At 39.7% G+C, this 27745-nt stretch overlaps 1 protein-coding gene across 1 annotated transcript; it reads right to left on the bottom strand.

The window, feature by feature from the left end:
- Positions 1-11270: 11270 nt before the first annotated feature.
- Positions 11271-20304, bottom strand: LOC132871285 (SLAM family member 9-like). The gene is made up of 5 exons (XM_060905404.1): positions 20220-20304; positions 15771-16064; positions 14784-15062; positions 14509-14649; positions 11271-11314 (listed from the first exon to the last, which is right to left on the bottom strand). Exons 1-5 carry the CDS (start codon positions 20302-20304, stop codon positions 11271-11273), a joined length of 843 nt encoding a protein of 280 aa, XP_060761387.1.
- Positions 20305-27745: the final 7441 nt, after the last annotated feature.

Here is a 27745-nt window from a genome sequence, read left to right as displayed (position 1 = left end):
GGGCATAATAACTTCCGATATATTCAAAAGTTGCTAATTTGTTAACAGTTGTGTGTGGGGTTGTGCAGTTGTCAGAAGCAGTGTTGCCATATATTATTGAAAAAAGGAATCAATACTGATTTATTGATTTATAGTGAAAATGCACTGACAAAGAATTACAACATGGATTATTACAATTGATGGTGGTACAGGATGTGTTATGGTGTCTTGCAAAAGTATTCATCCCTGTTGGTGTTTGTCCTATTTTGTTGCATTACAAGCTGGAATTAAAATGGATTTTTGAGGGGTTAGGACCATTTGATTTACACAACATGCCTACCACTTTAAGGTGAATTTTTTAATTGTGACACAAACAATAAATAAGATGAAAAGACAGAAATCTGGAGTGTGCATAGGTATTCACCCCCTTTCGTATGAAACCCCTAAATAAGAGCTGGTCCAACCAATTCACTTCATAAGTCACATCATTAGTTGATTAAGATCCACCTGTGTGCAATCAAAGTGTCACATGATCTGTTACATGACGTCTCTGTAAATCAACCTGTTCTGGAAGGACCCTGACTCTGCAACACTACTAAGCAAGCAACATGAAAACCAAGGAGCCTCCAAACAGGTCAGAGACAAAGTTGTGAAGAAGTATGGATCAGGGTTGGGTTATAAAAAAAAAAAAATCCCAAACTTTGAATATCCCAGGGAGCACCATTAAATCCATTAGAGCAAAATGGGAGGAATATGTCACCACTACAAACCTGACAAGAGAAGGCCGCCCACCAAAACTCACAGATCAGGCAAGGAGGGCATTAATCAGAGATGCAACAAAGACACCAAAGATAACACAGAAGAAGCTGCAAAGATCCACATAGGGATGGGAGTATCTGTCCATCGGGCCACTTTAAGCCATACACTCCACAGAGTGGAGCTTTATGGAAGAGTGGCCAGAAAAAAAGCCATTACTTAAAGAAAAAAAAAGAAAATACATTTGGAGTTTGCTCAGCAGCATGTGGCAGAGTCTCCAAACACATGGAAGAAGATTCTCTGGTCAAACGAGACTAAAATTGAACTTTTTGGCCATCATAGGAAACACCATGTGTGGCGCAAACCCAACTCTTCCCATCACCCTGAGAACATCATTCCTACAGTGAAGCATGTTGGTGGTAGCATCATGCTGTGGGGATGTTTTTCATCTGCAGGGACAGAAAAGCTGGTCAGGATTGAAGGAAAGATGGATGGCACTAAATACAGGGCAAGTCTGGAGGAAAACCTCCTTGAGTCAGCCAGAGGTTTGAGACTGGGACAAAGGTCACATTTCAGCAGGACGATGACCCAAACATACTGCTAAAGCCACACTGGAATGATTTAAAGGGAAACATTTAAATGTCTTGGAATGGCCTCGTCAAAGCCCAGACCTCAGTCCAACTTGAAGATTGCTGTACACCAACACAACCCATCTAACTTGAAGTAGTTGGATGAGTTTTGCCTTGAGGAATGGGCAGAAGTCCCAGTGGCTAGCTATGCTAAGCTAATAGAGACATACCCCAAGAGACTTATAGCTGTAATTGCAGCAAAAGTTGGTTCTACAAAAAAAAGTTGACTTTGGAGGGTGAATACCTATGGACACTCTAGATTACTGTTTTTTTCACTTTAATTATTGTTTGTGTCACAATAAAAAAAATACAGTTTGCACCTTTAAAGTGGTAGACATGTTGTGTAAATCAAATGGTGCTAACCCTCCAGAAATCCATTTTAATTCCAGCTTGTAATGTGACAAAACAGGACAAACAACAGGGGGGGGTGTGAATATTTTTGCAAGACACTGTAAATGTGTAATAACTGTGTAAACTGAGAGCAATATATACATGTCCACTGGGGGGGCAATGAGTAGAAGAGTTACCTGTTGGGAATGTGACTCAAGAAGAAGAGAAAAAACAAGCGCTGGGACTATTAGAGATGATGTGATAGAGACTGCACTGTGTTCGTCAGTAACAAAATAAACTTCCCCCTTGTTCAGCAAAAAGTCTCCCATGAGTTACCACATAAATGGCGACGAGGATAATGTTACGGCGGATGCCTCGTGTGAATGCAGACGAATGAGTAAGAGTCTCTGCTAAGTTGCTAAGTTAGCAAAACAAACCGGACTTTGTAATAAATAAATAAATAAGTAAAGAGCATGGCGGCGGCTATGGTGGGAAGTACTGCTCCTTTTGATAGCCAAACCCAGACGTGGGAGGAATATTGTGAGGTGCTCCACCATTTTTTTGAAGCTAATGAGATTGACGATGCAGGTCGACAGAAAGCTATTTTGCTCAGTTCAGTGGGCAGTCAGACTTATAGCCTCATGAGGAACTTAGTCAGTCCCGCCAAGCCAGGAGACAAGACGTTTAATGAACTTGTCAAGTTATTAAAGGACCATTTCAACCCCAAACCCAGCGAGATTGTGCAGTGTTTCAAGTTTAATTCCAGAAACAGAAAGCATGGAGAAACAGTTATGGAATATGTTGCTGTTCTGAGGAAATTAGCACAAGACTGCAACTATGGAGACAAGTTATCAGAAATGATACGTGACAGACTGGTCTGTGGCATCGGAGATGACCGCATACAGCGCCGACTGTTGTCAGAGCCGGATTTGAGCTTCGAAAAGGCACTGAAGCTGGCCCAGGCCATTGAGACAGCCAGCAAAGATGTAAAAGACTTACAATCTTTGGAGTTTGCGCCATCACCCATAAAGACACCTCAGGCAGTGCACAAAATGTCAACAAAACAGACCCCTAGTTGGCAGCAGCATCAACATAAGGCTTGCTACAGGTGTGGAGGTGAGCGGCACAGGGCTGGGGACTGTAGGTTTATTAAAGAAACCTGTCACAAATGTGGTAAAGTTGGCCACATTCAGAAAGTGTGTAGGTCCAAAGGCCCAGCTAGTAATGCAAAGACTAGAGGGGGTGGTGTACAGACGGGAAAGCAGGGGAGAACTCAGGGAGCAAATTATGTCAGTCAGGGGGAGGATGACAAAGATGGCATTGATACAGAGGAAGTCATGTTCACACTGTACAAAATTGATGAACTTGATGTACCAGCAGAAGAGCCATTCATAGAGACACTGACAGTTAATGAGACAGACACTCGGTTTGAGATGGACTCAGGTTGTGGGGTAACAGTAATGAACCACTCGGTGTTCAAAACTTTAGGGGGAAAAGAGGCACAAAAACTACGCCCATGTAGGGTGAGACTCAGAACATATACAGGGCATAGAGTAAAAGTCTTGGGAGCAGCTGTGGTTAAGGTGCAGCACAAAGGGCGAGTGCAAGACTTGCCTGTGGTAGTTGTAGCAGGTTCAGGCCCCAGTCTGGTAGGTAGGTACTGGATTAGAAGGCTAGGTTTACAGTGGAGATCAGCACCCCAGGTCCATCACATCCAGAAAGAAACCTTAGAAGAGGTACAGGGGAGACCAGAAACTCAAATCCATCATGTAAAAAAAGAGACCTTGGAGGAGGCACTGGGGGAGTATGGGGAGGTTTTCAATGATGAACTCGGGAGATTTAAAGGCCCCCCAGCGAAAATATATGTGGACAAGGAAGCAGCCCCCAGGTTTCTTAAAGCCAGGGCCGTCCCATATGCCATGAGAGGAAGAGTTGAGGCTGAACTCAACCGTCTCCTTTCCCAGGAGATTATTGAACCAGTAAAAGATGCTGAGTGGGCCGCGCCTGTGGTCCCTGTGTTAAAACCTGATGACACAGTAAGACTGTGCGGAGATTACAAACTGACTGTAAATCAGATCTCCAAACTGGAACAGTACCCAATTCCCAGAATTGAGGACTTGTTTGCTACGCTGTCAGGTGGACAGAAGTTCACAAAGTTAGATCTGAGTCATGCCTATCACCAGATTCCCCTGGATGAGAAAGCAAAGAAGTATGTGACCATAAATACTCATAAAGGATTGTTCACATACAGAGTGCTACCTTTTGGCATTTCATCAAGCCCAGCGATATTCCAACGGACCATGGAGGGACTGCTGCAGGGCATCCCTCGTGTCACCATCTTCCTCGATGACATTCTCCTCACAGGGAAAGATGACCAAGAGCACCTGCAGACTCTGGCCATGGTGCTGAAACAGCTACAGCAGGGGTGTCAAACCTGATCCATAAAGGGCCGTGTGGCTGCAGGTTTTCATTCCAGCCATGCAGCAGCACCCTGATTTGGCTTATTCAATCAACTGACACACCCACCCTTTAATCAAGGGTGGGTGTGGCTGCAAGTATTTGACTGTGTGAAGACAGTTCAGTTGATTGAATGAGCCAAGTCAGGTGTGCTGCTGCATGGCTGGAATGAAAACCTGCAGCCACAAGGCCCTTTATGGATCAGGTTTGACACCCCTGAGCTACAGGAAGCTGGTCTCCGACTTAAAAGAGCCAAATGCTTATTCATGAATGAGGAAGTGATGTTTCTGGGTCATAAGGTGGATGCAACAGGACTGCACCCAGTCCATGAGAAGGTGCAATCAATCCAAGAGGCACCCACACCTTCAAATGTGACAGAGTTGAAGGCATACCTTGGACTGTTAAACTATTACAACAAGTTCCTGCCCAATCTGTCAACTGTTCTCACTCCAGTGCACAAACTACTACAAAAAGACACAAGGTGGCAGTGGGGAGTGGCACAGCAAGTTGCTTTTGAAAAATCAAAAGAAATGATGCAGTCTGCTGAAGTGCTTGTGCATTACAACCCAGAGAAGGACATTGTGCTGTCATGAGATGCATCACCGTATGGAGTAGGTGCCGTGCTGTCACATCGGATGCCAGATGGAGCTGAGAGGCCCATTGGATTCACCTCACGAACATTAAATGCAGCTGAGAAGAACTATTCACAACTGGATAAGGAAAGACTAGCAGTGATGTTCGGAATAAAACGTTTCCACAAGTATATTTATGGACGAAAATTCACTATAGTGACAGACCACAAGCCCTTGTTGTCACTTTTCAGTGAGATGCGAGCCATACCACAGATGGCCTCACCCAGAATCCAAAGGTGGGCAGTAACCTTGAGAGCCTACGAATACACGATAGTGTATAAGGAAGGGAAGTATCACTGCAATGCGGATGCCCTGAGCCGCCTTCCTTTACCAGAAAAAGTGGAAGGGGAGAGACGGGAAGAGAGAGTTCTCATGCTGGAGAGTTCTGACATCACGCTGGTGACAGCTGATCAAGTGAAAGCATGGACAGACAAAGATCCAATACTCTCAAGGGTGCGGGAGATGGTACGAAATGGCTGGTCATCAAAACTGAAAGGGGAGGAGTTTGCCCCCTATGAGGTGAGGAAACATGAACTCAGTATCCAGAATGGGTGTGTGTTATGGGGCTCGAGAGTGATTGTGCCAAATCCAGGTCAAGAAAATGTTATGAGGCAGCTTCATCAGTGCCACCCTGGAGTGTCCAGAATGAAGGCACTGGCTAGGAGTTATGTATGGTGGCCAAAGTTGGACAAAGAGGTGGAGGATACTGTAAGGGGCTGTACAACATGTCAAGAGCATCGCAACATTCCTGCACCAGCTCCATTACACCCCTGGGATTGGCCTGACAAACCGTGGAGCCGTATCCATGTGGATTATGCCGGACCGTTTATGGAAAAAATGTTTTTTGTGCTCATTGATGCACATTCAAAGTGGATGGATGTGTATCCAGTGAACTCTGCGACTTCAGCCACCACAATTGAGTGCCTGCGTACAAGTTTCAGTAACCATGGACTGCCTGAGTTGTTGGTGTCTGATAATGGCACTTGTTTCACCAGCACCGAGTTCAAAGACTTCTTGAACAAAAATGATATCCGTCATGTGACCTCTGCACCCTACCATGCTGCCAGTAATGGGTTAGCAGAGAGAGGGGTACAAACATTCAAGAGAATGATGAAAAAATGTCCAGAAGGCACACTGACAGCTAAGGTAGCCAGAGTGTTATTTAGCTACAGAGTAACTCCTCACACTACAACAGGTCTATCCCCAGCAGAGCTGCTTCTCGGGAGGAAGCTACGTTGCACCCTAGATTCAATCCACCCAGATCTAAGCAGGAGAGTGAAGGGAAACCAAGAAAGACAGATAAAAGATCACAACAAGAAGGCAAAAGGATGCTGGTTCAACACAGGAGACTCAGTGCTGACCCAGAACTTCAGTCTAGGACCCAAGTGGATCCCGGGAATTATTGAGTCGGTGACTGGACCAGTGTCATACAAAGTGATGCTGGGTGATGGGAGAGTAGTGAGGAGACATGTGGACCAGATTCACACTCACCACCAGAGACCAGGAAAATGCAACAGCAACCAACCAGCTGGCTCTATTCAGTCAAGTCAGGTCGACGAAAAAAATGACACATGGCTCGAAGCTGAGGAAGTGCTACTCAGTAGTGACAAGTTGGAGGATCCAGCAGCTGTTGAAGCTGTAGGGAGCTCAGAGACTGAACAAAGAACTGTAACAAATGCAACTCCAGTAAGGAGAAAGTCAAAAAGGGAAACCAAGTTGCCCAGTTACCTTAAAGATTTTCAGTTGAACTAAGTGAAAGTTAATAGTGTTGGTTGGCACTTAACCAGAGTTAAAGATAGTTATAGGGTTCCTGTGAGTTGTATAAAAATGCTTAAGGGGAGAGGGATGTAATAACTGTGTAAACTGAGAGCAATATATACATGTCCACTGGGGGGGGGCAATGAGTAGAAGAGTTACCTGTTGGGAATGTGACTCAAGAAGAAGAGAAAAAACAAGCGCTGGGACTATTAGAGATGATGTGATAGAGACTGCACTGTGTTCGTCAGTAACAAAATAAACTTCCCCCTTGTTCAGCAAACCCGTGAGTTCAGCAGACCTGTGAGTTACCACAAAATGGGAACTAGTGAAGGTAAATAGTGCAGTAGACCTTACTGTCCTCTTTTATGGTGATAACTGGACCAATGTTTTAACAGCTCCATATGGCTTTTTCTCTCCTTAGTTACTGTTCACCATTCAGCCTCATTGATGTGAAATTCATAAATTCGTTATGGTACAGTTGCCATTACTTAATTAGTTGAATGGAATCCCCTCATGTGAAATGAAGAAGTCAGGGAATCTCAATATAAATACAACTGTTCCTAAGGGGCCACAGGAATTAGAAAAGAGCTGTCAAAACAAACCCAGGGCAAAAGTTCTGGAATAAGTAACAGTGAGAGTTTAGTTCTAAAAATAACCCACAAACTTCCTGCTAAGCTAATTAACTCCAAGAAAGAGTATAGCACAACTGTGACTCCACTGGTCACAAGACTGTCAACTGAAACTCACTGCCCAGACAAGGAAGGCATCAGGCAGAGAAGCATCCGAGAGGCCAAGGCTAACTCAAAATGGAACCTCAGATGGAAGAAGCTGTTCACAGGACAACCATAGCCTAGACACTCCACAAAGACAGAAGAGTGGTAAATAATCTGAAATTATTATGAGTGGTAAATAATATGAAATTTAATTTGGAGTTTAACAAAAGACATTCTGGAGACTCAGTCAACATGTGAAAAAGTTTGATGAAATGAAAATATTACCTTTTGGCCTTGGCAGAAACCAATATGTCTTGTGGCAACCCAACACAATTCCTCATAGTCACGCATGATCATGGTAACTTCATCTTGAGAATTACCAACTAAAGTCCATTCCATTCCCGGTTGTAACATTAAATGGATGGATGGATGGATGGATGGATGGATGGATGGATGGATGGATGGATCCACTTTCAGATCATTTGTATGGGCAGTAATTTGGTGTCTTTCAGTGAAATTGCAATATTATCTTTCAGTGCTCTGAATCTTTAAAGATAATTTTCTCTCTTTTTACTTTTGCAATAACCAAAAAGTTCCTAGGTTTTCCCAGGCTGCCAAACATATATCCTGTTAAGTACTGTAATATTGCAGTGTCCACCTAAATTTAATATCCTTCTCTCTGTTTCTTTTCCCCAGGTGGATAAAGTGTGTGGCCAGTCCGTGGCTGGGACCCAAAGTGTTCACCCCACCACTGATAAGATGATTCCCACAGTAACATTTGCTCCAGAACCCCTGACCAACCAGTCAGAGTCTAATGTCACGAAGCAGCTGGGAAGATTATCCCACCTACGCAGGTTAGACAGCCCTTATAAAGCCTTAGTTAGTCTTACATTGTCCATACTAATGCATATCTACTGATTTTAAGAAAAGCTACAGCGGCGTCGCTTTTATTTACTGTCAACTTTTCCCACATCCACTCTCTAATAGGGACTAAGTATTGGGGCAAAATCAAGCAAATTAAAACTATCCCTTGGATTATTTTTGACTGCTTTTTTACCACTATAAATTATAGCTGGCAGCATTTTAGATCACAGAAATCTACCACTGATTAACAATTTAAATTTATTCATTCATTTTTTTTATGCCATTTATAGATTGTGAGTCAATCCCAGCTGACACTGGGTGAGAGGTAGGATACACACTGGACAGGTTGCCAATCTTTTGCTCAGCTAACACAGAGAGACAGACAGCCATTTACACTTAGCCCATGTTTACATTAGACCGTATCAGCGGATCATCAGATTAACGTTTTTAAAACGATTAGTGTGCACACAGCAACACCAATACACGATTTGCGTGCACACAGCAACACCAATACACGGATACGCTCGGCTCCGCAGGCATCCTGCGCTCCAAATCACTCCGCCCTGAACAGCGAGTGCCCTCTGGAGGGTGCGCACTTCGGCCCTGCGCAGCTCACAGAGCACGCGAGTGAAGTGCACAAGCTGTGATTCGGGACTGAGCCGCTGTGTGTGTGATCCCAGCGCATATCACTTACCACTTGCAAGTGGAAGGATGGCAAGCCTAAAGACAATCATAACTACACAATGGGCAGTATTTGCATCAGTATTTGCAGTATTTTCATACTTTTATACTCTTTAATGAAAGGTGATACAAGGCGGAAGTCCGCGCCGTTTTTCAGCAGTCGCGTCACATGACCAACGCCAGCGAATCAGGAAGGTGGATGTCACAGTGACGTTGTCCAATGACGACGCCAGCTAGAGCTCAGCACAGCGTATCTGCGTATTCTCAATGTTTACACAGCACCGGACCAGACACGATCTGGATTGAATACGTGGACCCTGGCGGATTCCCGTTTCCCGGCGTTTCCAGGCGTTTTAATGTAAACGGACAGTGCATCCGCGAATAAAATGAGACAGATACGGTCTAATGTAAACTTGGCCTTACATTCACACTTATGGGCAATTTAGAGTAGCCAGTTGTCCTAATCCACAAGTCTTTGGACCATTCAAGGAAACCAGAGCACCCAGAGGAATCCTACACAGGCACAAGGAGAACATGTAAACTCCACGCAGAAAGATCCTGGTTCACTGCTGAGTTCAAACCTAGAACCTGCTTGCTGTGTTGAAACAGTGCTAACCACTGCATCACCACACTGCCTGCATAATTCTAATTTTTTAACATAACCAGTTTTGGACCAAAATGAGATCTTACTTCAGGTTTATCAACAGCAACTGCACTTTATTGTTATTTTTTTCTTGTGATAGCAATATCTGTACCAGTCAGTGAATAAATATCTCATGTTGCTTGCTCACAGCGTTCTTCAGTATAAGTGATCTGGGAAATTTCTACCAAGGCCTTTGATATCTTACAAACACCAGACACGCATACAGTGGCAGTCTCTGTTAGAGTGGCAGTGCTACTGATCCATACTGCACCAAGCTGGCAGACAGTGTGTTGTACTTGGCACTGGGTCTCATTCAAAGCCTGAATGAAAGCATCAGCAGGAGATGGAAGAGGCACTTCCTGTCTGGATTCTTTTAACCCTCATCCTACCATGCTATTTTACACCTTAATCTTACCATGTGGGGTCCGTTTGGACCCCAATACTTTTCTTTAAAATTAAAGCTTATAAAGACAAAATCACCAGATAAGTTTTGTTCAGAACATCTTGTATTAATAACAGCAATACACTAAAGGGCCCAAGGCATAAAGAACACACTTAACCTTCATCCTACCAGCCAATTTTACATACACAAACTACCAGGCGGGGTCCGTATGGACCCCAGGAGGGAATACCTTGAAATCAATGCAGTAAGAACCAATTCAATGCAGCAAACAGACATAACTTTATTGAAGAACAAAATCCACTATGGCTGAATATCAATGATGTATTATAAATGCAATAACATTGCAATAATATTGCAATAACTAGCATACATGTAGCAAATTATAGTGCCACAAAAAAAATTGGCATTATATACATGATTTTTGCAGCTCATGCAGCTGTAAAACATTCTGGATTACAACTTAGGTCTTTTCTTACAGAATTTAAAACAAAAAAGTAATTGTAAAATAATTGAGGGCTTTTGTTTTGCAGCCTGTGCTTATTGCAGCAGTGGGGTCCACACGGACCCCAAGAAGGAATGCCTTGGTAGTTTCATTATGGAACATAAAAGAAATAAAAGAAGTTAACTTTCAGTGTGCTATTCAATTATAAAATGAAAGACAGATAAACTTTACTCTGGGGTCCGGTTGGACCCCAGTAACAAATTAATTATACCTTCACAATGCAAAAAGCTGATCTTCCGGGGCTTTAGTGTTTTAATTAAGACATAAATTCCGACAAATTCATAAAACGGTGAGGCAGTATGTCACATATTTTTAAAATGGCAAACAAACATATAGGTGCGGGGTCCAGATGGACCCCACTTGGTAGGATGAAGGTTAATTCCTCTCAGTAGAAGCCAGTGAAAAACAGTTAGACCCATGAAGGGGGAAAAAATACGCAAGCTTTGCAGTTGGCATTGATGTGCTGAAAACACCAGAACTAAATAACAAATAGAGTAAAAATGAACATGTCTATTTCATTTACTGTATTTACACTGCCTGATTTAGCACTTACTTTCATCAAAGGGCAGAATCCAACCTAAACATAATACAACCACTGCAAGTTTGGAGCAACTGACTAGAGAGAAGTACAACATAGCTGTAAGAAGAACAAACAAGGAAGTGAAACACAAAAGAAACACAATGAGAGGGACAGCTAGTACCAGGAGATGAGAATGGATTATATATCTCTCATCATTATTTCAAGTCTGGGTTGGCTGTGTGACAATACAGTAAACAGTACTAGGATGTTCAGGGTTCTCGGACATCTCGACTGGCTTTTTATCCGCCTGCACACATGGTTTAACCAAACTGTTAAATATACCACATACTATGCTCTCTTCTCCAATAATATGTAAATAATGTGCAAAAAATGATTGCTATGATCAAAAGGTCACCTTAACTTCTTCATAGACTGTGTTGCCAGAATCTAGGAGGTATAGAAATGAAATGGTTTATAATTTCAAACAAAATTCAAGATGAAATATCAGACACAATTTTATCACTTTATCATCCAACATCAGATGATACCACAGTCACTGACTGATCCCTCATGAACACACACATCAGTGTTTAAACAATCTATTTCAATGCATATTAGATTTATACCATGAATAAGACATTTCACTTACACTTTGGAAAAAAGCATTTGTGTACTTTTAATAAAGGACATATAAAAGGTTGTCAGGTGACATGCCAGCTTCCTGAAGCTACAGATCTAAGAGGGTTGACACTTTATGTTACAAGTTTAGTTAGATATTATTTTTAATTTGTTTATGGAGACAACATGAACTGACCATATTTATTACATGTTGCTGAACACTGTTTTGTTCATCCTTATTTCATTTAAAGCAATACTGGGTAAATCTTTCCTTTTGATTGGGAATATGGACAAAATGGATCTGACAAGAAAAAATTATATATACAAAAAATGTTTGAATGTAATTTCCATTAAAAATCTGAAATAACATTATTTTCTAAAATCTTCTATGATAAAATGTTCATCATAGTTTGTGATATCAATTGATGTATATGATTAATTACATTATCTTTGTCTCCATTTAATGAAGATTCATGAAATTCCTACATAGATGAAAAATTACAAAAAAGGAAAAATAATAATAATATTTTTTTTTAAGTGTGTATGCATGGGCAGTGCCAGGGAGGGCCTTGGGGATGCTGTAGCTACTGTACCTCTAGGATAGCAATAGCACCCCCACAGCACCCCCAAGAAATTCCTGTATTTTCTTTATTTTTAATGTTTAATGCATGAATACTCTAATTTATAATTTGAAAAATAAATTAATTAATAAAACAAACTGATAATTTGTAGACTGAAAAACATAAATTCAACACAGGGGAACTCATTCACCAAATGGGTGCAGAATGCATTGAACTTTTCACCATACTTATACATCCTGTTGGCCAAAGCACAATATTTTTTGTAACTGAACATTAGCGACATCATAATGGATCATTTTTTACTTCAGAAACATCCACGTGGAAACTCAAGTAACAGAAACATTGTTTTGTTATGACGATATCAAATGGGAAGTACATGATTTTTTTTTCTTGTTGCCAGTGATAAATTTGATGCATTTGGTGGTTGAGGCAGAAATTCCAACTCCTTATAGTCATAGGGTTCCCACTCTAAGTCAAATGTCAAGTTCCCTGACTTTTCCCTGACTTTGACTGACTAAAAAGTTGAATTTCCATGACCTACATAATGAACAGAAAAACAGGTTCCTTAATGCTGAGCAGACAAAAACCAGCCACAGTATTTTAAACCCATCAATTTGTGAGCTTTATGTAGTAATTCATCTATGTTTTTAGTACAAAAATTAGTTTCCACTGTTTAACCCTAGTGGAAAATATGGCCATTTTGCCAAAATGGTAACTAAAATATCAACATGCTACAAACAAAATTCCCTGATATTCCATGACATGGCCCAAAATATGATCAAATCCCCTGACTTTCCAAGTCTGGAATAGATCTTTTAAAAAATTCCATGATATTCCAGAAATTCCATGACCCGTGGGAACCCTGTAGATATCTCTATGTAATGCTCATTCATATAATATTCAGTCTATGGAGTGGAATACTGTTGACTCATTAGTTGAGGTGTTGGTAACTGGCAGCATGGATTTGTGACTGCAGAATCTGAGGCTAAAATGTGCACAAACCTGTGTCTGTTGCTTGCTGCTTGTGTGAAAGCTCTGGCTATGGCATAACTTTTGTGAAATTTTATATTCAGAGTGTGTTTACATAGTCTGGCTTGTGAAACTTACATCTACTGTATATCCTGTGAGCTGAATACTGTATGTCACCTTGTGTAACACAGAATAGCCTTGTAACTGTTGCAGTGTGGGTATTGCATGTGTGTACGTGTGTCAAAGGTGATTCAATAGAACTTAGAAAGGCACTCTGAGAGCAAAGACCTTCACAAAGACCAAATACTGCAACATTAGCAAAATGAAACTAAATTTTAAGAACTGTCCTGTGTGTCAGATCTGTCTCAAAATTTAATGGGTTCTTTCTTCAGCCCATACTACACCTTTCCACCAAATTTCATGAATCTCAGGCCAGTAGTTTTTGCATAATCCTGCTTAATGTAACACAAACAAACCAAAAGCATAATCTCCTTTGTGGAGGTGATTAAACTGTGTTGACTGGCACATTAATGAGAAACCCTAAATTTCAGAGCAGCCTCACTGAAAAGTCAAGCAACCCCAGGGCATCAGCAAAAGGAAATCTCTGGCACTGTTCCTGTGTGGACAGCTTGGTTTATCAGTTTCATGACTGTCACACAGTAATTTATGAAAGTGTTATTAATTAAATGCTTCCAGGAGAAGTTAATTAATTAATTACTGGAAAAAGCATGAAGCAATTGTGGGAACAGAGCTATATTGATATACAAAGTCTCAACTTACCTTTAGGTAGTACTACTAGAAGGGAACTACTTTCCACAATTTGGATACATAACACGCTGCACATGAAAGGGTTTTGTTTATCGTCACACAATAGATTTGGTGAATGCATTATTAGGAATTTATTTAATGTGTAAAATATCATAATTATTGGCAAATTACATTGTCATAAGTGGAATAATACACTTTGAGATGTGCAGTTGTAGGAAAATGATCAAATACAGAGTGGTAAGAGCATCACATGTACCTAAACCCTGTTTTATTTCTTACATAAACAGTAATTTCAGCATCAGCCCCCCCCCCCCCACCCACCCACACACAAATGCAACTTTGCTTATTATTAAAAATTTGTTATTAAAAAACCCTTCAAGTCCTCTCTTCATCTCTGACTGTTACAGTATGTTATTTTTTATTTGTTACATGTTATTTATGTTATAAATTACATGTTATTTTTGTTACTGCCAGCACTACTGAGCTGTGTTTTTGTAGAAAATGTATCAACAGTTTCTGTCATTAATCTAAAAATCAATAATAAAAATCTATATAATACTACTTGATACCACTAATGGTACTTTCACTGTGACATGAATGCGACAATGTAACTGACCATTAGTGGATAATAAAGTGATTGAAAAAAACCTGTTACCCACTTTTCATCCATATTAATTCTAATAATTATAAAAAAAAGATAATTACCTGGCGTCCTAAGTTTCTTGCGCCAGATGAAGATATAAATGATGATGATGATGATGATGATGATGATGATGATGATGGCGAACAATAGTGAGACAATGATGACAGTCATATTTGACTTTGTATCTCCTAGGGAAAGATTGTTAATGAGATTAAAATGTACATACTGTACATAATTTACAGATAATACCATCCAATAAGAATAGCATGCTATAAGAAAGGGCCATATGTGCATGTGTGAATAAATGTAATGTGATGTGTGTATGTGTGCATGCTCACACCTTTAGAAGGGCAATGTTTTTTCACTTCTTCCATCTTTATGGTTGTATTTTTCCAGCTGACTGGGTTGCTATGATTACAAATAATGATGCTTTTACTGACATACAGTGAGAGGGAATGGAGCCCTTCTACAGTCGTTTCGTTTTTCTTCATATCACAACTATCATTGTAGCAGTGAGCGGTGACTGAGAGTTTCTGAGCTTCACAGCTGAGAGTCACATTACAGATGCCATTGCTTTGCTGGGGAGAAACATTCAGGACTGGTATCTCCACTGGATCTAGGACACACACACACACACACACCTGCATTAATGTCTCATCTCATCTCATTATCTCTAGCCGCTTTATCCTGTTCTACAGGGTTGCAGGCAAGCTGGAGCCTATCCCAGCTGACTACGGGCGAAAGGCGGGGTACACCCTGGACAAGTCGCCAGGTCATCACAGGGCTGACACATAGACACAGACAACCATTCACACCCACATTCACATCTATGGTCAATTTAGAGTCACCAGTTAACCTAATCTGCATGTCTTTGGACTGTGGGGGAAACCGGAGCACCCAGAGGAAACCCACGCGGACACGGGGAGAACATGCAAACTCCACACAGAAGGGCCCTCGCCGGCCCCGGGGCTCGAACCCAGGACCTTCTTGCTGTGAGGCGACAGTGCTAACCACTACACCACCGTGCCGCCCCTGCATTAATGTATTGCTAGATAATGAACACAGTTGTCAGTTTCTATATATGTCATTGGATTTATCTTGGTCCAGACAAAATTAACTAACCTCAAACATGATTACAATAGAGACATCTCATCTCATCTCATTATCTCTAGCCGCTTTATCCTTCTACAGGGTCGCAATAGAGACATCACTTAATTAAATTAGAAAACATTACAGAACAAAATGCAGAGCTGAGGAAAAAAAGGCTTCTTATCTCAGACTGATAAGATTACTGTATCAGTACTGCAATTTTAATAAGACTTACCCAACACAGTTAATTGGTACTTGGCCACAATTTGGTTTTGTTCACCAGATGCCTTTGCTTCATAGAGTCCACTATCAGTCTTCTGCAAGTTCTTCAGTGTCAGACTTTGGGTTTTCTCATTCAACTCCACTCTGTTTTTATAATCTTGGTATACTTTACTTGGATAATTTTTATAGTATTTCACAACGTTTTTACTTTTGTTAAATGACCATGTGAAGTCGTCAAACTCATAATCTTTTGTCTGTACATCCAGTTGAACAGAACTGTTAACCAGTTTAAAAATCCCATCAGACACTGTAGGGAAAAAGCAAAAATAAACAATTTATTTATGCTTTAGTGACTTGCATTATGTTGTGTCTTTTATGTCACAATTTGTTTATAAATAAACAAAATAAATACAAAATCCAAGGAAGAACAAGCCATTCATTGTCAAATCCATTCAGTTGTACATTATTTTAACATGACATGTCTCAGCATTGACAACATAAAGATACTTCTGATGAAATTATAAAGGAACTTAATTTTCTTTGGCTGCATTCAGTAGAACTACAGGGTCGTATCCCTAACTGTATACTGTACACTAAGTAGTTGGACCAAAATGTAAAGACACCAACTCTTTGTAAGAGTGTGAGAAAGCAGGGGTGCAGGAAACGGATTACCTTTTTTTCTTTCAATCCTAGATTTATGGTTAAACCTTAGTACCTTAGAAACAATGGTTATAATGGCTAGAATGATATAACAAAAAAAGAAAAAGATGAAAATGAATAAAAAAGTATAATGTATTTATAAATAATCAGGGAGGTTACAGTGCATCTTTATTACATCTTAAGTGTGGAAATTAACGAGTGCATGTTTTTTCTATCAAAATTCTACCACATTTGCAGACTACAGCAGCTGTTATACAACAGACTTTCTTGCCTTTCAGTTGTTTATTAAACCAGCATTTAGTGATTTTTATACTGCATGTGCACTTCTCCACGTGTGTAATAGACATCTAAAGATCTATTGTAACGACTCATGTCATAATTTATACCACAGACTAATGAATGTGTGACTTTTTTCCTGGTGTACAAGTAAGTTTTTGAGTGCTGTTCCAACTGACCCACACAATGTGACAATTCAACCGATTTACTCGTACAGTATAGTAGCAACACAGGTCTCCTTTGGTTTCAGGGCAGATGGACTACAGTGGTATTTTTGTTGTAGAATTTGCACATCAATAATTTCTCAAAAATAAAACAAGATCCACGAAGTAACAGTAAGTGATTCACAAATACTTAAAATCTGATCCACACATTAATAAAAGTAGATGTGTGAATATTTTCCAATTAATAAACAAAGATTTAGTTCAGAAATATTTTTGAAAGGCAAAAGCATACACATGTTGTCATTTATTTGTGGAATTGGCTGCAATTATTTGTGCATCACATGGCATTCATGGAACAGCCTGGACTTATTTCTGGATTTCTGAAACAGTTCTCACATCGCCGTGGGCAGTTCAGTTCTCAAATGTGTGTGTGTGTGTGTGTGTGTGTGTGTGTGTGTGTGTGTGTTTTCAGATAGTGAAACAACTTTTTGCTAACACCCAGGTTATTCCAACCAATCACAGCACATACTGTATATGCTCAACCAATCAACAAGCAGAGACATAGCTACAGGACAGGAAAAGCAGCCACTTGCTGTCGTTTTTGAGTTTTGAGTTTATCTATCTATCTTTCTCTTTATATTTCATGATTTTCATTGTACTATATTGATTTTATTTATCTATTCATTCATTTATTGATTGATAATTCTATTAATTTAAATATTCATTTCCAAATGGATTTGATTTACACACCATGCTGTGTAATAACTGTTCTGTGTGAAATTCTCAGGAGATCAGCAGTTTATGAAATACTCAAACCAGCCCTTCTGGTACCAACAACCATGTCACAGTTAAAGTCACAAAGATCAGACTTTTCCCCATTCTGATGTTTGATGTGAACATTAACTGAAGCTTTTGAACTGTATCTGCATGATTTTATCTCCTGAGCTGCTGCCACATGATTCAATAACTGCATGAATGTGCAGGTGTACAGGTGTTCCTGACAAAATGGATGGTGAGCATATATCCTTTTGATAACACGTCTATAAGAATGATTGATTATTCATAATTGTTTAACCATATTCCATCCATCCATTATCTGTAGCCGCTTATCCTGTCCTACAGTGTCGCAGGCAAGCTAGAGCCTATCCCAGCTAACTATGGGCGAGAGGCGGGGTATGCCCTGGACAAGTTGCCAGGTCATCGCAGGGCTAACACAGACACAAACAACCATTCACACTCACATTCACACCTACGGTCAATTTAGAGCCACCAATTAGCCTAACCTGCATGCCTTTGGACTGTGGGGGAAACCGGAGCACCCAGAGGAAACCCATGTGGATGTGGGGAGAACATGCAAACTCCGCACAGAAAGGCCTTCGCCGGCCGCTGGGCTCGAACCCAGGACCTTCTTGGTGTGAGGTGACAGTGCTAACCACTACACCACTGTGCCGCCTTGTTTAACCATATTTAATTCATATTTATTGATTTTGTCTTTTAAATTATGCAGTTAATTTGAAGATGTCAGGTTCATAATGAGTATCAGTTATAGTTAGTTATGGTTAGTTATCATTGTGCGTGGTTGAGCATTTACCAGTTACAAGTAAAGATGTATACAGTATGCATTCAACTCTACAATAGACAATTTTTAGAATGACACTGTGGTACAACAGATGCCCCATTCACAGTTTTTTTCTTGCACCCATTGTTCCTGGGTGAGGTTCCAAATTCAGGATCATGTGGTTACTGAAACTGAATGAATCGATAAATGAATTACTATCTTGATTTTTAAAGAAGATGTGCTTGTTTTTAAAAATATGGCTGTTTGTTATTTTCACTTAATAGCTCAGCATTGTAAGATAGTACTGTATGTCATTTTATCATGATCTCATCTCATCTCATTGTCTCTAGCCGCTTTATCCTGTTCTACAGGGTCAGAGGCAAGCTGGAGCCTATCCCAGCTGACTATGGGCGAAAGGCGGGATACACCCTGGACAAGTCGCCAGGTCATCACAGGGCCTCAATTAACAAGTGTAGTGGATTTTTTTTGCCTCATTAATGTGTTTGAAACTATCAAACAGTAAATAGAAAATAATAAACATACACCCTGGACAAGTCGCCAGGTCATCACAGGGCCGACACATAGACACAGACAACTGTTCACATTCACACCTACGGTCAATTTAGAGTCACCAGTTAACCTAACCTGCATGTCTTTGGACTGTGGGGGAAACCGGAGCACCCGGAGGAAACCCACATGGACAACATGCAAACTCCACACAGAAAGGCCCTCGCCGGCCACGGGGCTCGAACCCGGACCTTCTTGCTGTGAGGCGACAGCGCTAACCACTACACCACCGTGCCGCCCATTTTATCATGATATCTCACAATTTTAAAATATTATTTTATTTTATTCTTGAGCCTTATCTTATTTCGTCTTTCAGCTCATTTCAAGATATTATATTTTTATTTTGAGTAATTATATTATTATTTCAAGGTAGTAAATCAATTTTGAGTTATTATAGTGTAAATTTCAGCTATAAGTCATACATCTTTAATATGTTCATTCCTCTTTAGTACTAGATCTATCCTAACCTATAATCAAACTATACAGAGAATAGTGGCCCCACTGCACTGAACTGAAAAAATAAAAATGAGACGCCCACAAACCAACACGAATTGTGAGACTAATTTTTTTTTTGTAACCGCTATGGAAAGAACCAGAGTAAACTGAAAAGTTTCTTTTGAAAGTAAATTACACCCCTGCACCATCATGCTTTTTCACAAATTTAAATAAAAGCTTAGAAAATCTCGAATGTATAAATATATATTTAGTGAATATCTGGCCTCCTGAAATGAACGCCTCTTTCAAATTGTAAGTCAGTACCCTTAATGCTAATTTGAAATGACAAGCTAACTCTCAGAAATCAGATTTAGACACAGAAAACCATTTATATACTGTCATCACCCATCAACTGATTCAAGAACATCTCAAAAGATCTGCCTTTTCAAATTCCTTTAACGTTACCACTCTGTCTGAAAGGAGCAGGGTTTGTGCCTTGTATGGTGTGTGTAATGGTACAAATTTGTGTGGTAACGGTGTAATTTGATGGAGAATATTGGATCACAGCAACAAAACCTTTTTTCAGTAATTTGTTGCCAGTGACTATCATCACTGGCCTGAAATAATCCAGTAGTTACCCAGATGACTTTAAGCACAAGCTGACGTTGATTCTTTGTATCACACAGTGGATCTTATTATTAATTTTGAGCACTGTCTGCTGTCTAAAGCTCACTGTAGGTTATAGTAAATCAAACATTTTACATTACTCTTCAGTTAGAAAGACTTTAGAAGATTAGTTTACCTGTGATTGGGATGAAGAGAAAGAACAAGACGAGCTGCATCGCTGCCACCAGTACCTTCCTGCTAGTTTTAAGGAAGTGAGACATTTGGTAATACTGAACAACATTTTCTTAGTAATACATTTAGTGTTAAAATACCATATTTTAGAAGTATTTATTACAGTGATATGGGAGACATATGTTCTGACTTTTTCCAGCTAAACAGCAGTCAGACCAATCAAGGATAAAATTCACTTGTGGGGGTGGGGGGGTGGATGTTGCTGAAGGGAGAAGATGAGAAAGATGCATTTATTTCTGTTAGCACTTCATTTAATGTCAACTTTATCAAGGTGAATTTTAATTTGTGAAGACATGAACCTTGGACTTTTACTGATTATGTAATGATCAGACAAGACATTTGCTTATTTTTCAATTGTCTTCTATTTCTACACTGAAAAAAAAAGACTTTTGGGGGTAGTAAAATATATAAACTCAGGTGTGGTAATTTCTACACAGAAATATCATAATTCTGTGAAAACTGCCGTTTACTTAATAATAATAAACAACATATAGACATTTTACTTGTGTCATCAAAATATTGTGTTTCATGAGTAAGTTCTACTATATAAATACTAAGGGTTATATGGTCGCAGGCCCGGCGCCACGGGGGGGCGAAAGGGGGCGTCGCCCCCTCGTGGCTACAGCCCCGCCCCCTCAACGGAGACTCAGATCACTTAATTGTTTTCTTATGAAAATATAATGTATATTATAGACGTATTAATAATTTGCATTTTCAAATACGAAATATTAAGTGGTTGCGCATTGCACAAAAATACATTTCACATAAATCACTACTAAAACTGGCACGGTAGAACAAATCTGATTGGTTGTTATGATTCTTACGTTGCAATCGTAGAATTCAACTGTATTAAGGTAGGATTATTTCAAAAAGCCTGAATTTAATATTAACCCTGTTTTAGAGATATGTATCAATCCTAACTACTGGGGACTAGTTATTGTGGGTGTATGTGTGAAATGCTGACACAGCCGCGCACACACAGACCTGTGATAAGGACAGGGGGCGGGGTCGTGCGGGCGGGGGGTTTACATGCACACTTACAAGTGCACTGTCTCTGCAATATCCTGTAATATGCAGTCAAGTTCCCTGTGATGACCTGGCGACTTGTCCAGGGTGTACCCCGCCTTTCGCCCGTCGCTGGGATAGGCTCCAGCTTGCCTGCGACCCTGTAGAACAGGATAAAGCGGCTACAGATAATGAGATGAGATGAGATGCAGTCAAGTTTACGGGAGTAGTCTTTCCCCCTCCGAATTAAACGAATTCAATCACAATATTGTGAATCCATTTTCTTTCTTTGTAGGCTAAGTTTATCTCCGTTTATGTTGGTGCATGTGTTCATATATGGTCCGCTTTGTGCGCAAATAGCGTAAGAATATGTGTCGTTGACGTCACCCCCCATGCAGCGGGGGTTAAAATTCATCACTTCAGAGTGTTTTGTCCCCTACACGCCTAAACTGGGATCGCGGATTAAGTGGTTAGCGTTGACTCGGTGCGAGTCAGGAAGGCTATTACTGGTGCAGCCGCGGGGTCTGTTGATTTTTTTTTAAAATTATGATTTTGGCCGCGCTTCGGTTTCCCCCACAGTCCAAAGACATGCAGGTTAGGTTAACTGGTGACTCTAAATTGACCGTAGGTGTGAATGTGAGTGTGAATGGTTGTCTGTGTCTATGAGTCAGCCCTGTGATGACCTGGCGACTTGTCCAGGGTGTACCCCGCCTTTCGCCCGTAGTCAGCTGGGATAGGCTCCAGCTTGCCTGCGATCCTGCAGAACAGGATAAAGCGGCTAGAGATAATGAGATGAGATGAGATTTTGGCCGCCGAGGCAAGTACCTTACTTGCATTGACGTTTTGTTTTCATGCCGCGGAGCTATTTGTGTGTATTTTAAATGTAAAGGACTTGCCTGTAGGTTTGTGTGTGTTGTTTTATGTTTGGCATCGTTGTACCGCGTGACTGTGAGAAAATCGGAGGGGAGGGTTAACAGGTGGGCACGGGGGTTGTTAAAGCGCAACTGCCCTGGTAATGTATCACATGATTTCAGTGGTGTAGTCTATGTGATACGCAGGTATACGCCGTATGCCCACTGGAAAAGCTCAACGATTTCCGTATACTCACTGAAGAGCTCAGTGATTTGCGCATGCGCCTACCGAAAAATATATTAGTTATTTGAACTGGCCAAACCAACGTCAACATTGTCAGATGAATGTTCCACAGTTCCATTCCTAAATGCCTGTGTCCACCAAACGCGCTTTAGCGCTACAAGCGCCGATTCAATTCAAATCCTATGGGCTTCATTGATTAGACGCTGACAGAGCCCGACTCAGCACTCAAGCCGTTGCGAGTTGATCCAAGAGCACAGAATTGACCCTTCCGGGAGCTCCGCTCCCCATAGCAACTGTTGCTATGTCAGTCAAGCCAGCCGTCTGTAGACCCCTTCGCAGTAAACGTCATTAATAAGTAAGAGTAAATTGCGCGCGCAACCTCAGCGACGGTAGAGACGAGAAGAAATATTTGGAAGAAATGCCTAGTTGTTGTGTTGTCGGGTGTCAGAATCGTAGCAGTGATGGGGTTAAAATGTTCAGAATTCCAGCAGGATCTCACCCATTCCAAAAAAAATCGCCGACGTCTATGGCTACAAGCCATCAAACGTGTAGACTGGGATGAAAGCACCATCAAAAATGCGCGGGTTTGCAGCGCCCACTTCATCACAGGTAAGATCAGGCTATTTATTAAATCTTTCTTTTTTATTCTTTCTAGTCTTCGTTTATTGATGTAGCAAAATACTTTGGTAACGTTTGTCTGATTAGCTGGTCATAGTTACACAATGTAATGAATATTGTTAGCATGTTAACTTAGCTTTGCGTGCAATTGTGTTTGTAGGAGAGGTCTCGCTTGACTCAAGCAGTCCAGATTTTGTGCCATCATTATTTGTGTGTGCCGAAAATCACAATTTTAAAGCAAGTATGGAAAGGTAAAATTGTGTGCCCTCACTCTAAATGCCAACTTACGTTGACTGCTCTAACCTAGCTCCCGCCCCGTTCAGTTTCATTTCTGCTCTCTGCCTCTCGCTTTTTACACAGCTCTGATTTCTCTTAGCTGCACTCTTTACACTGTCATTGTGGATATGTTGGATGATGTAGGCACGAAGTTTTTCGTGGGTGTACACTGAAGTCTTGTCAATAAGGTTCGAGTATATATCTGGCCATTGTATACCAGGGAACTTACTAACATCATCCGTCCACTCTTTAATTAAATACGGATCCGGTAGGCGATGTCCACTTGTTAGAGTTAACTTATTTATGTAGCATTCTCGATCTTGTAACGACAATTGTTTTGCATAATCTGACAGCTCATAATGCCGGTCTATGGGCAGCGCCATTGTTTCTGAGTCCAGGCTGCGCGCGCATCCTAGCAACGGTCGGTTTGTTTACAAACATGCGAAGGGGTCTAGTTGCTAAGCAACAGTGCTTATTCAGTCATGACAGACCACGCGGCATTATCTAGCATTCAGTCAAGCTTGCGAAATCATGAAACGAAAACAAACGACACTATTTCAGTGTTTTCAGAAGTGTCCTCAGCAATCACTCTGCAACACAGCCAAGGAGGCGATGCAGACCTCAAATGCCAGAATATAAAAACACCTGGAAAGTCCTGTAGACCTTTTTTGCAGGGCTTGTGGACTAACACACTGAAGGGCATTGCGTATTTGTTAATTAAATTAATTTTTTCTTCTTTGAAGCAAACATTTGTTTTAGCACATCTAGGATGTTTTCTTGTTCATTTAAGCTGATGTGCTGAATAGATAAGAAATAAGAAATGCATTTAATATGTTAAAATATATTATTGTGTGATGTGTGTTTAATTTACATGTCAATATGTCAAATTTTCTTGATACATGAAAAATAAAAAAAACAATGATGGAAAAGCCCACTTATCTTAAGTTGAATGGTGAATCAAAATTTTATAAATTTTGTACATTTAAACCACATTTGTTTTGCATACAGTAGATCTGTACACAAAACCAGTTTCAAGATGCATATTACTATGCATTACGCAGTGATGGTGCTCATGAGGTGTTGCTTTCAGGTTATCGGACAGTTACAAGATGGATGAGTACAAGTATAACAGTATAGCCACAACACACACGTGTGTGTGTGTGTGTGTGTGTGTATATATATATATATATATATATATATATATATATATATATATATATATATATATATATATATATATATAAATATAAATAAATAAAATTAAATGAATAAATGAATATAAATAAAATGTGTGTGTGTGAGTATTATTTTTTTTCCCGGGGGGGGGTTTGCATGGCAAGCACTGAGTATACCCACTGCAAAAAAGTAGACTACACCACTGCATGATTTTCCCGGACTAAAGCAACCTTCGTGGCCATGGTTTTGTGGTTGGCGCAGTTAATTGTTTGAAACACGTTGTCAGACCGCCATCACTACTACACACTATATGAAAAATATTTGCCCCCTTGCGATTTCTAATTGCCCCCTTAGTAAACTGTTCCTGGCGCCGGGCCTGTATGGTCGTTACATACAAACACAGAAAAACTAAGTAAAACTTAGTACTTTTTAAATTCAGAGCATGCGCGCTTAACGAGGAGACGGTTGGAATCAGAAGAACTCTACAACCAGAAGAGAACAGCCATTTTTTTTTTAAACAAAAGAATTTTAATTTTGAACCACCATTTTGACAATGTGCATCTATTTTTTTTTTATTGATGCAAAAAACAGAATACATAAGTAACCGTACACAACATAATAATACAAATATCTAGACGTGACAAACTGACACGACATAAAAGGATAAATGAGAAAAAAAAACATACCCAATATATTATAACAATATACAATGTACAAAGGGGAAAAGAAACAACAGTCATATATTAGAGAGAGGATGACAATCAATTTTTTAATACTAAATGTAGAAGGCACAAAAGTCTGTCATTTTTTGATTATTTCTAACGACATGAAGAGAATTAAAGAGCGAGTCCATTTCTAGCTTGAAGGCACAGAAGGAGGGCTGTACCTTTTGCCATTTGCGTTTGTGGATAAAAAACTTGGACTGTAAAATGAAAAAGTTTACTACGTATTCTAAAGATCTATCATCAGGGTTGTCATAATAAAACAGAAAGTCCTTCATAGTAAGGGAATAAGAGGAGCCAAATAGGTAACTGTTTAAATTATTGATAAAGAGTTTGGTCATTTTACAAGTAAAAAACAGGTGTTCTAATGTCTCATCCTCATCATCACAAAATGAACAAGTTGCACTGACGTCTGTATATTTAGCTGTAATGGTATTCACAGGATATATCTTATGTAAAATTCTGAAATGAATTTCCTTTGTTTTATTTGTTATACAGTATTTATTAGGCAAAAGCCAAGCTTTTCTCCAGATAATGTCGTGAAACAGAGATTCCCAGAAGAATTTCCCCCTTGGAGTAATTCTCTTTTTAACCTGCAGGACCTGACGAATATGTTTATTACTACACTTTATGTCCATTATATCAATCCCATTTAACATTAATTTATGTTGAATTATATTATCTTCACCAAAAGCTAAATGATTTTTTATCAATTGGATTAAACCCTTAGGGATAGCTTTAATGATGGAGTTAAATTCTTTAAATAATACTGGGAGATTGTAACGTGACAGAAATTGTTCATAGGTCAATAAAACACCAGATCTATCAAACAAAGAGATGACATTACAGATACCATTATCATACCATCTAGAGAAAAATATGGATTTGTTTTTAATTGTGATATCAGCATTGTTCCAAATAAGTGCTTTATGAGGAGAGAAGTTATGGGTGTAGCATAGTTTCCATGCCAAGAGACATTGCTGGTGAAATTTTGAGAGTGTGATGGGTAGTTTAGGAGGGAGATAATTACATGTTAAGACAAAAGAAAGACCGCCAATTTGACTAAATATATAGCTCGGAATAAAAAACCATAAGGATTTGGAGTTTAGGAGACATCTCCTGACCCAGCCAACTCTAAATGAATTGTATCTGCAAAATCCAAAAATTCTAAGCCTCCCTGGGCTTTGCAATCTGAGAGGATCTCTTTCTTAAGTTTATGAGGTTTATTTTTCCAGATAAAATTCTTATTAACTTCTTTTAGAGTTTTATCACTAATAAATAGTGAGAGGGCAGGATAAACAAAATGTGACAGACCATCTGCCTTAGACAAGAGGATTCTACCAAATATACTCAGGTCTCTCTGTAACCAGGAGTTAAAAATACTTTTTGATTTAACCATTTTGGACATAAAATTTAGTTGTTGCCGATCAGTCATATTCTTTGTTATATGAATTCCTAGATATTTAACAGTGTGCTTAACTGGTATATTGTTTATGACAGTATCATCACATTTACCTAAGGGTAAGATTTCGCATTTTGCAACATTCAATCTAAGACCTGAGGCCTTGGAGAACAGCTCAATCAATGATAAGGCACCAGACAGCTGATTTTTATCCTGTAAAAATAATACAGTGTCATCTGCCAGTTGTGAGAGTTTAATTTCCCTATCAAAAATTTGTATACCTTTTAAATTCAGATCGTTACTTACACTCAATGAGAGCAGCTCTGTGACCAAAAGAAATAAGAAGGGGGAGATTGGGCACCCTTGTCTAATTCCACGTTTAATCTCAAACCTATTAGTGGTATTTTGGTTGACTATTATGGAACTATTTATATCTCTATAAAGCATCTCAACAATATTAATAAAAGAAGATCCAAAACCGAATAATTTGAGGGTTTTCAAAATAAATGTATGTTCGATCGTATCGAATGCCTTGTAAAAGTCTAAGAAAAGAGCTAAAGCTTGTGAAGGTATTGCATCAGCATAGTCCAGCAGATCCAGCACAAGTCTTACATTATTGGTTATATGTCGGTTTTTCATAAAGCCAGATTGTGTTTCTGATATAATATGATGTAGACCAGTTTTAAGTCTGCTAGCGTAAACCAGAGCTAATAGTTTATAGTCAATTGTTAATAATGAGATCGGACGCCAATTGTCAATAAGTAGCGAATCTTTGCCCGGTTTAGGGATGAGTGAAATTATTCCTTGTTTCATAGTAGTTGTCATCTCCTTTTGTTCTAGACATTCATTATACACACAAAGCAGAGGACCCTGTATGTATTCCCAAAAATGCTGATAAAATTCAGCTGAAAAGCCATCAATACCAGGTGACTTTCCTTTTTTCATAGAATTGAGGACTATCTTTACTTCAGCCGTATTTAAATTGGCGTCACAAACTGCTTTGTAAGCATCACTGATGACCGGGATGCAGTTTCTAACTGTTTCAATGAACACAGTACAATTGCTACAGTCAAATCTAGATGAATATAGATCTTTATAAAAGGCTTCAACAAATTTAGAAATTGATAAAGGGTTATTGGATGTAGTACCATTTATGTTAAGAGAGGTTAAAGCTTT

The sequence above is a fragment of the Neoarius graeffei genome, chromosome 23 (genome assembly GCF_027579695.1).
Source record: "Neoarius graeffei isolate fNeoGra1 chromosome 23, fNeoGra1.pri, whole genome shotgun sequence".
Taxonomy (NCBI): domain Eukaryota; kingdom Metazoa; phylum Chordata; class Actinopteri; order Siluriformes; family Ariidae; genus Neoarius; species Neoarius graeffei.
The sequence above is the reverse complement of the archived record's forward strand: the minus strand, read 5'-3'. Positions and strand labels throughout refer to the sequence as shown.

What these genes read in the sequence shown, in the direction of transcription:
- LOC132871285 (XM_060905404.1), bottom strand. Translation starts at nt 20,304, where the DNA reads ATGTCTCACTTCCTTAAAACTAGCAGGAAGGTACTGGTGGCAGCGATG. An exon ending in TCTCTTCATCCCAATCACAG is followed by an intron (nt 16,065 to 20,219) that starts GTAAACTAATCT and finishes TTTTCCCTACAG; the next exon opens with TGTCTGATGGGATTTTTAAA. An exon ending in CAAGAAACTTAGGACGCCAG is followed by an intron (nt 11,315 to 14,508) that starts GTAATTATCTTT and finishes TATACCTCCTAG; the next exon opens with ATTCTGGCAACACAGTCTAT.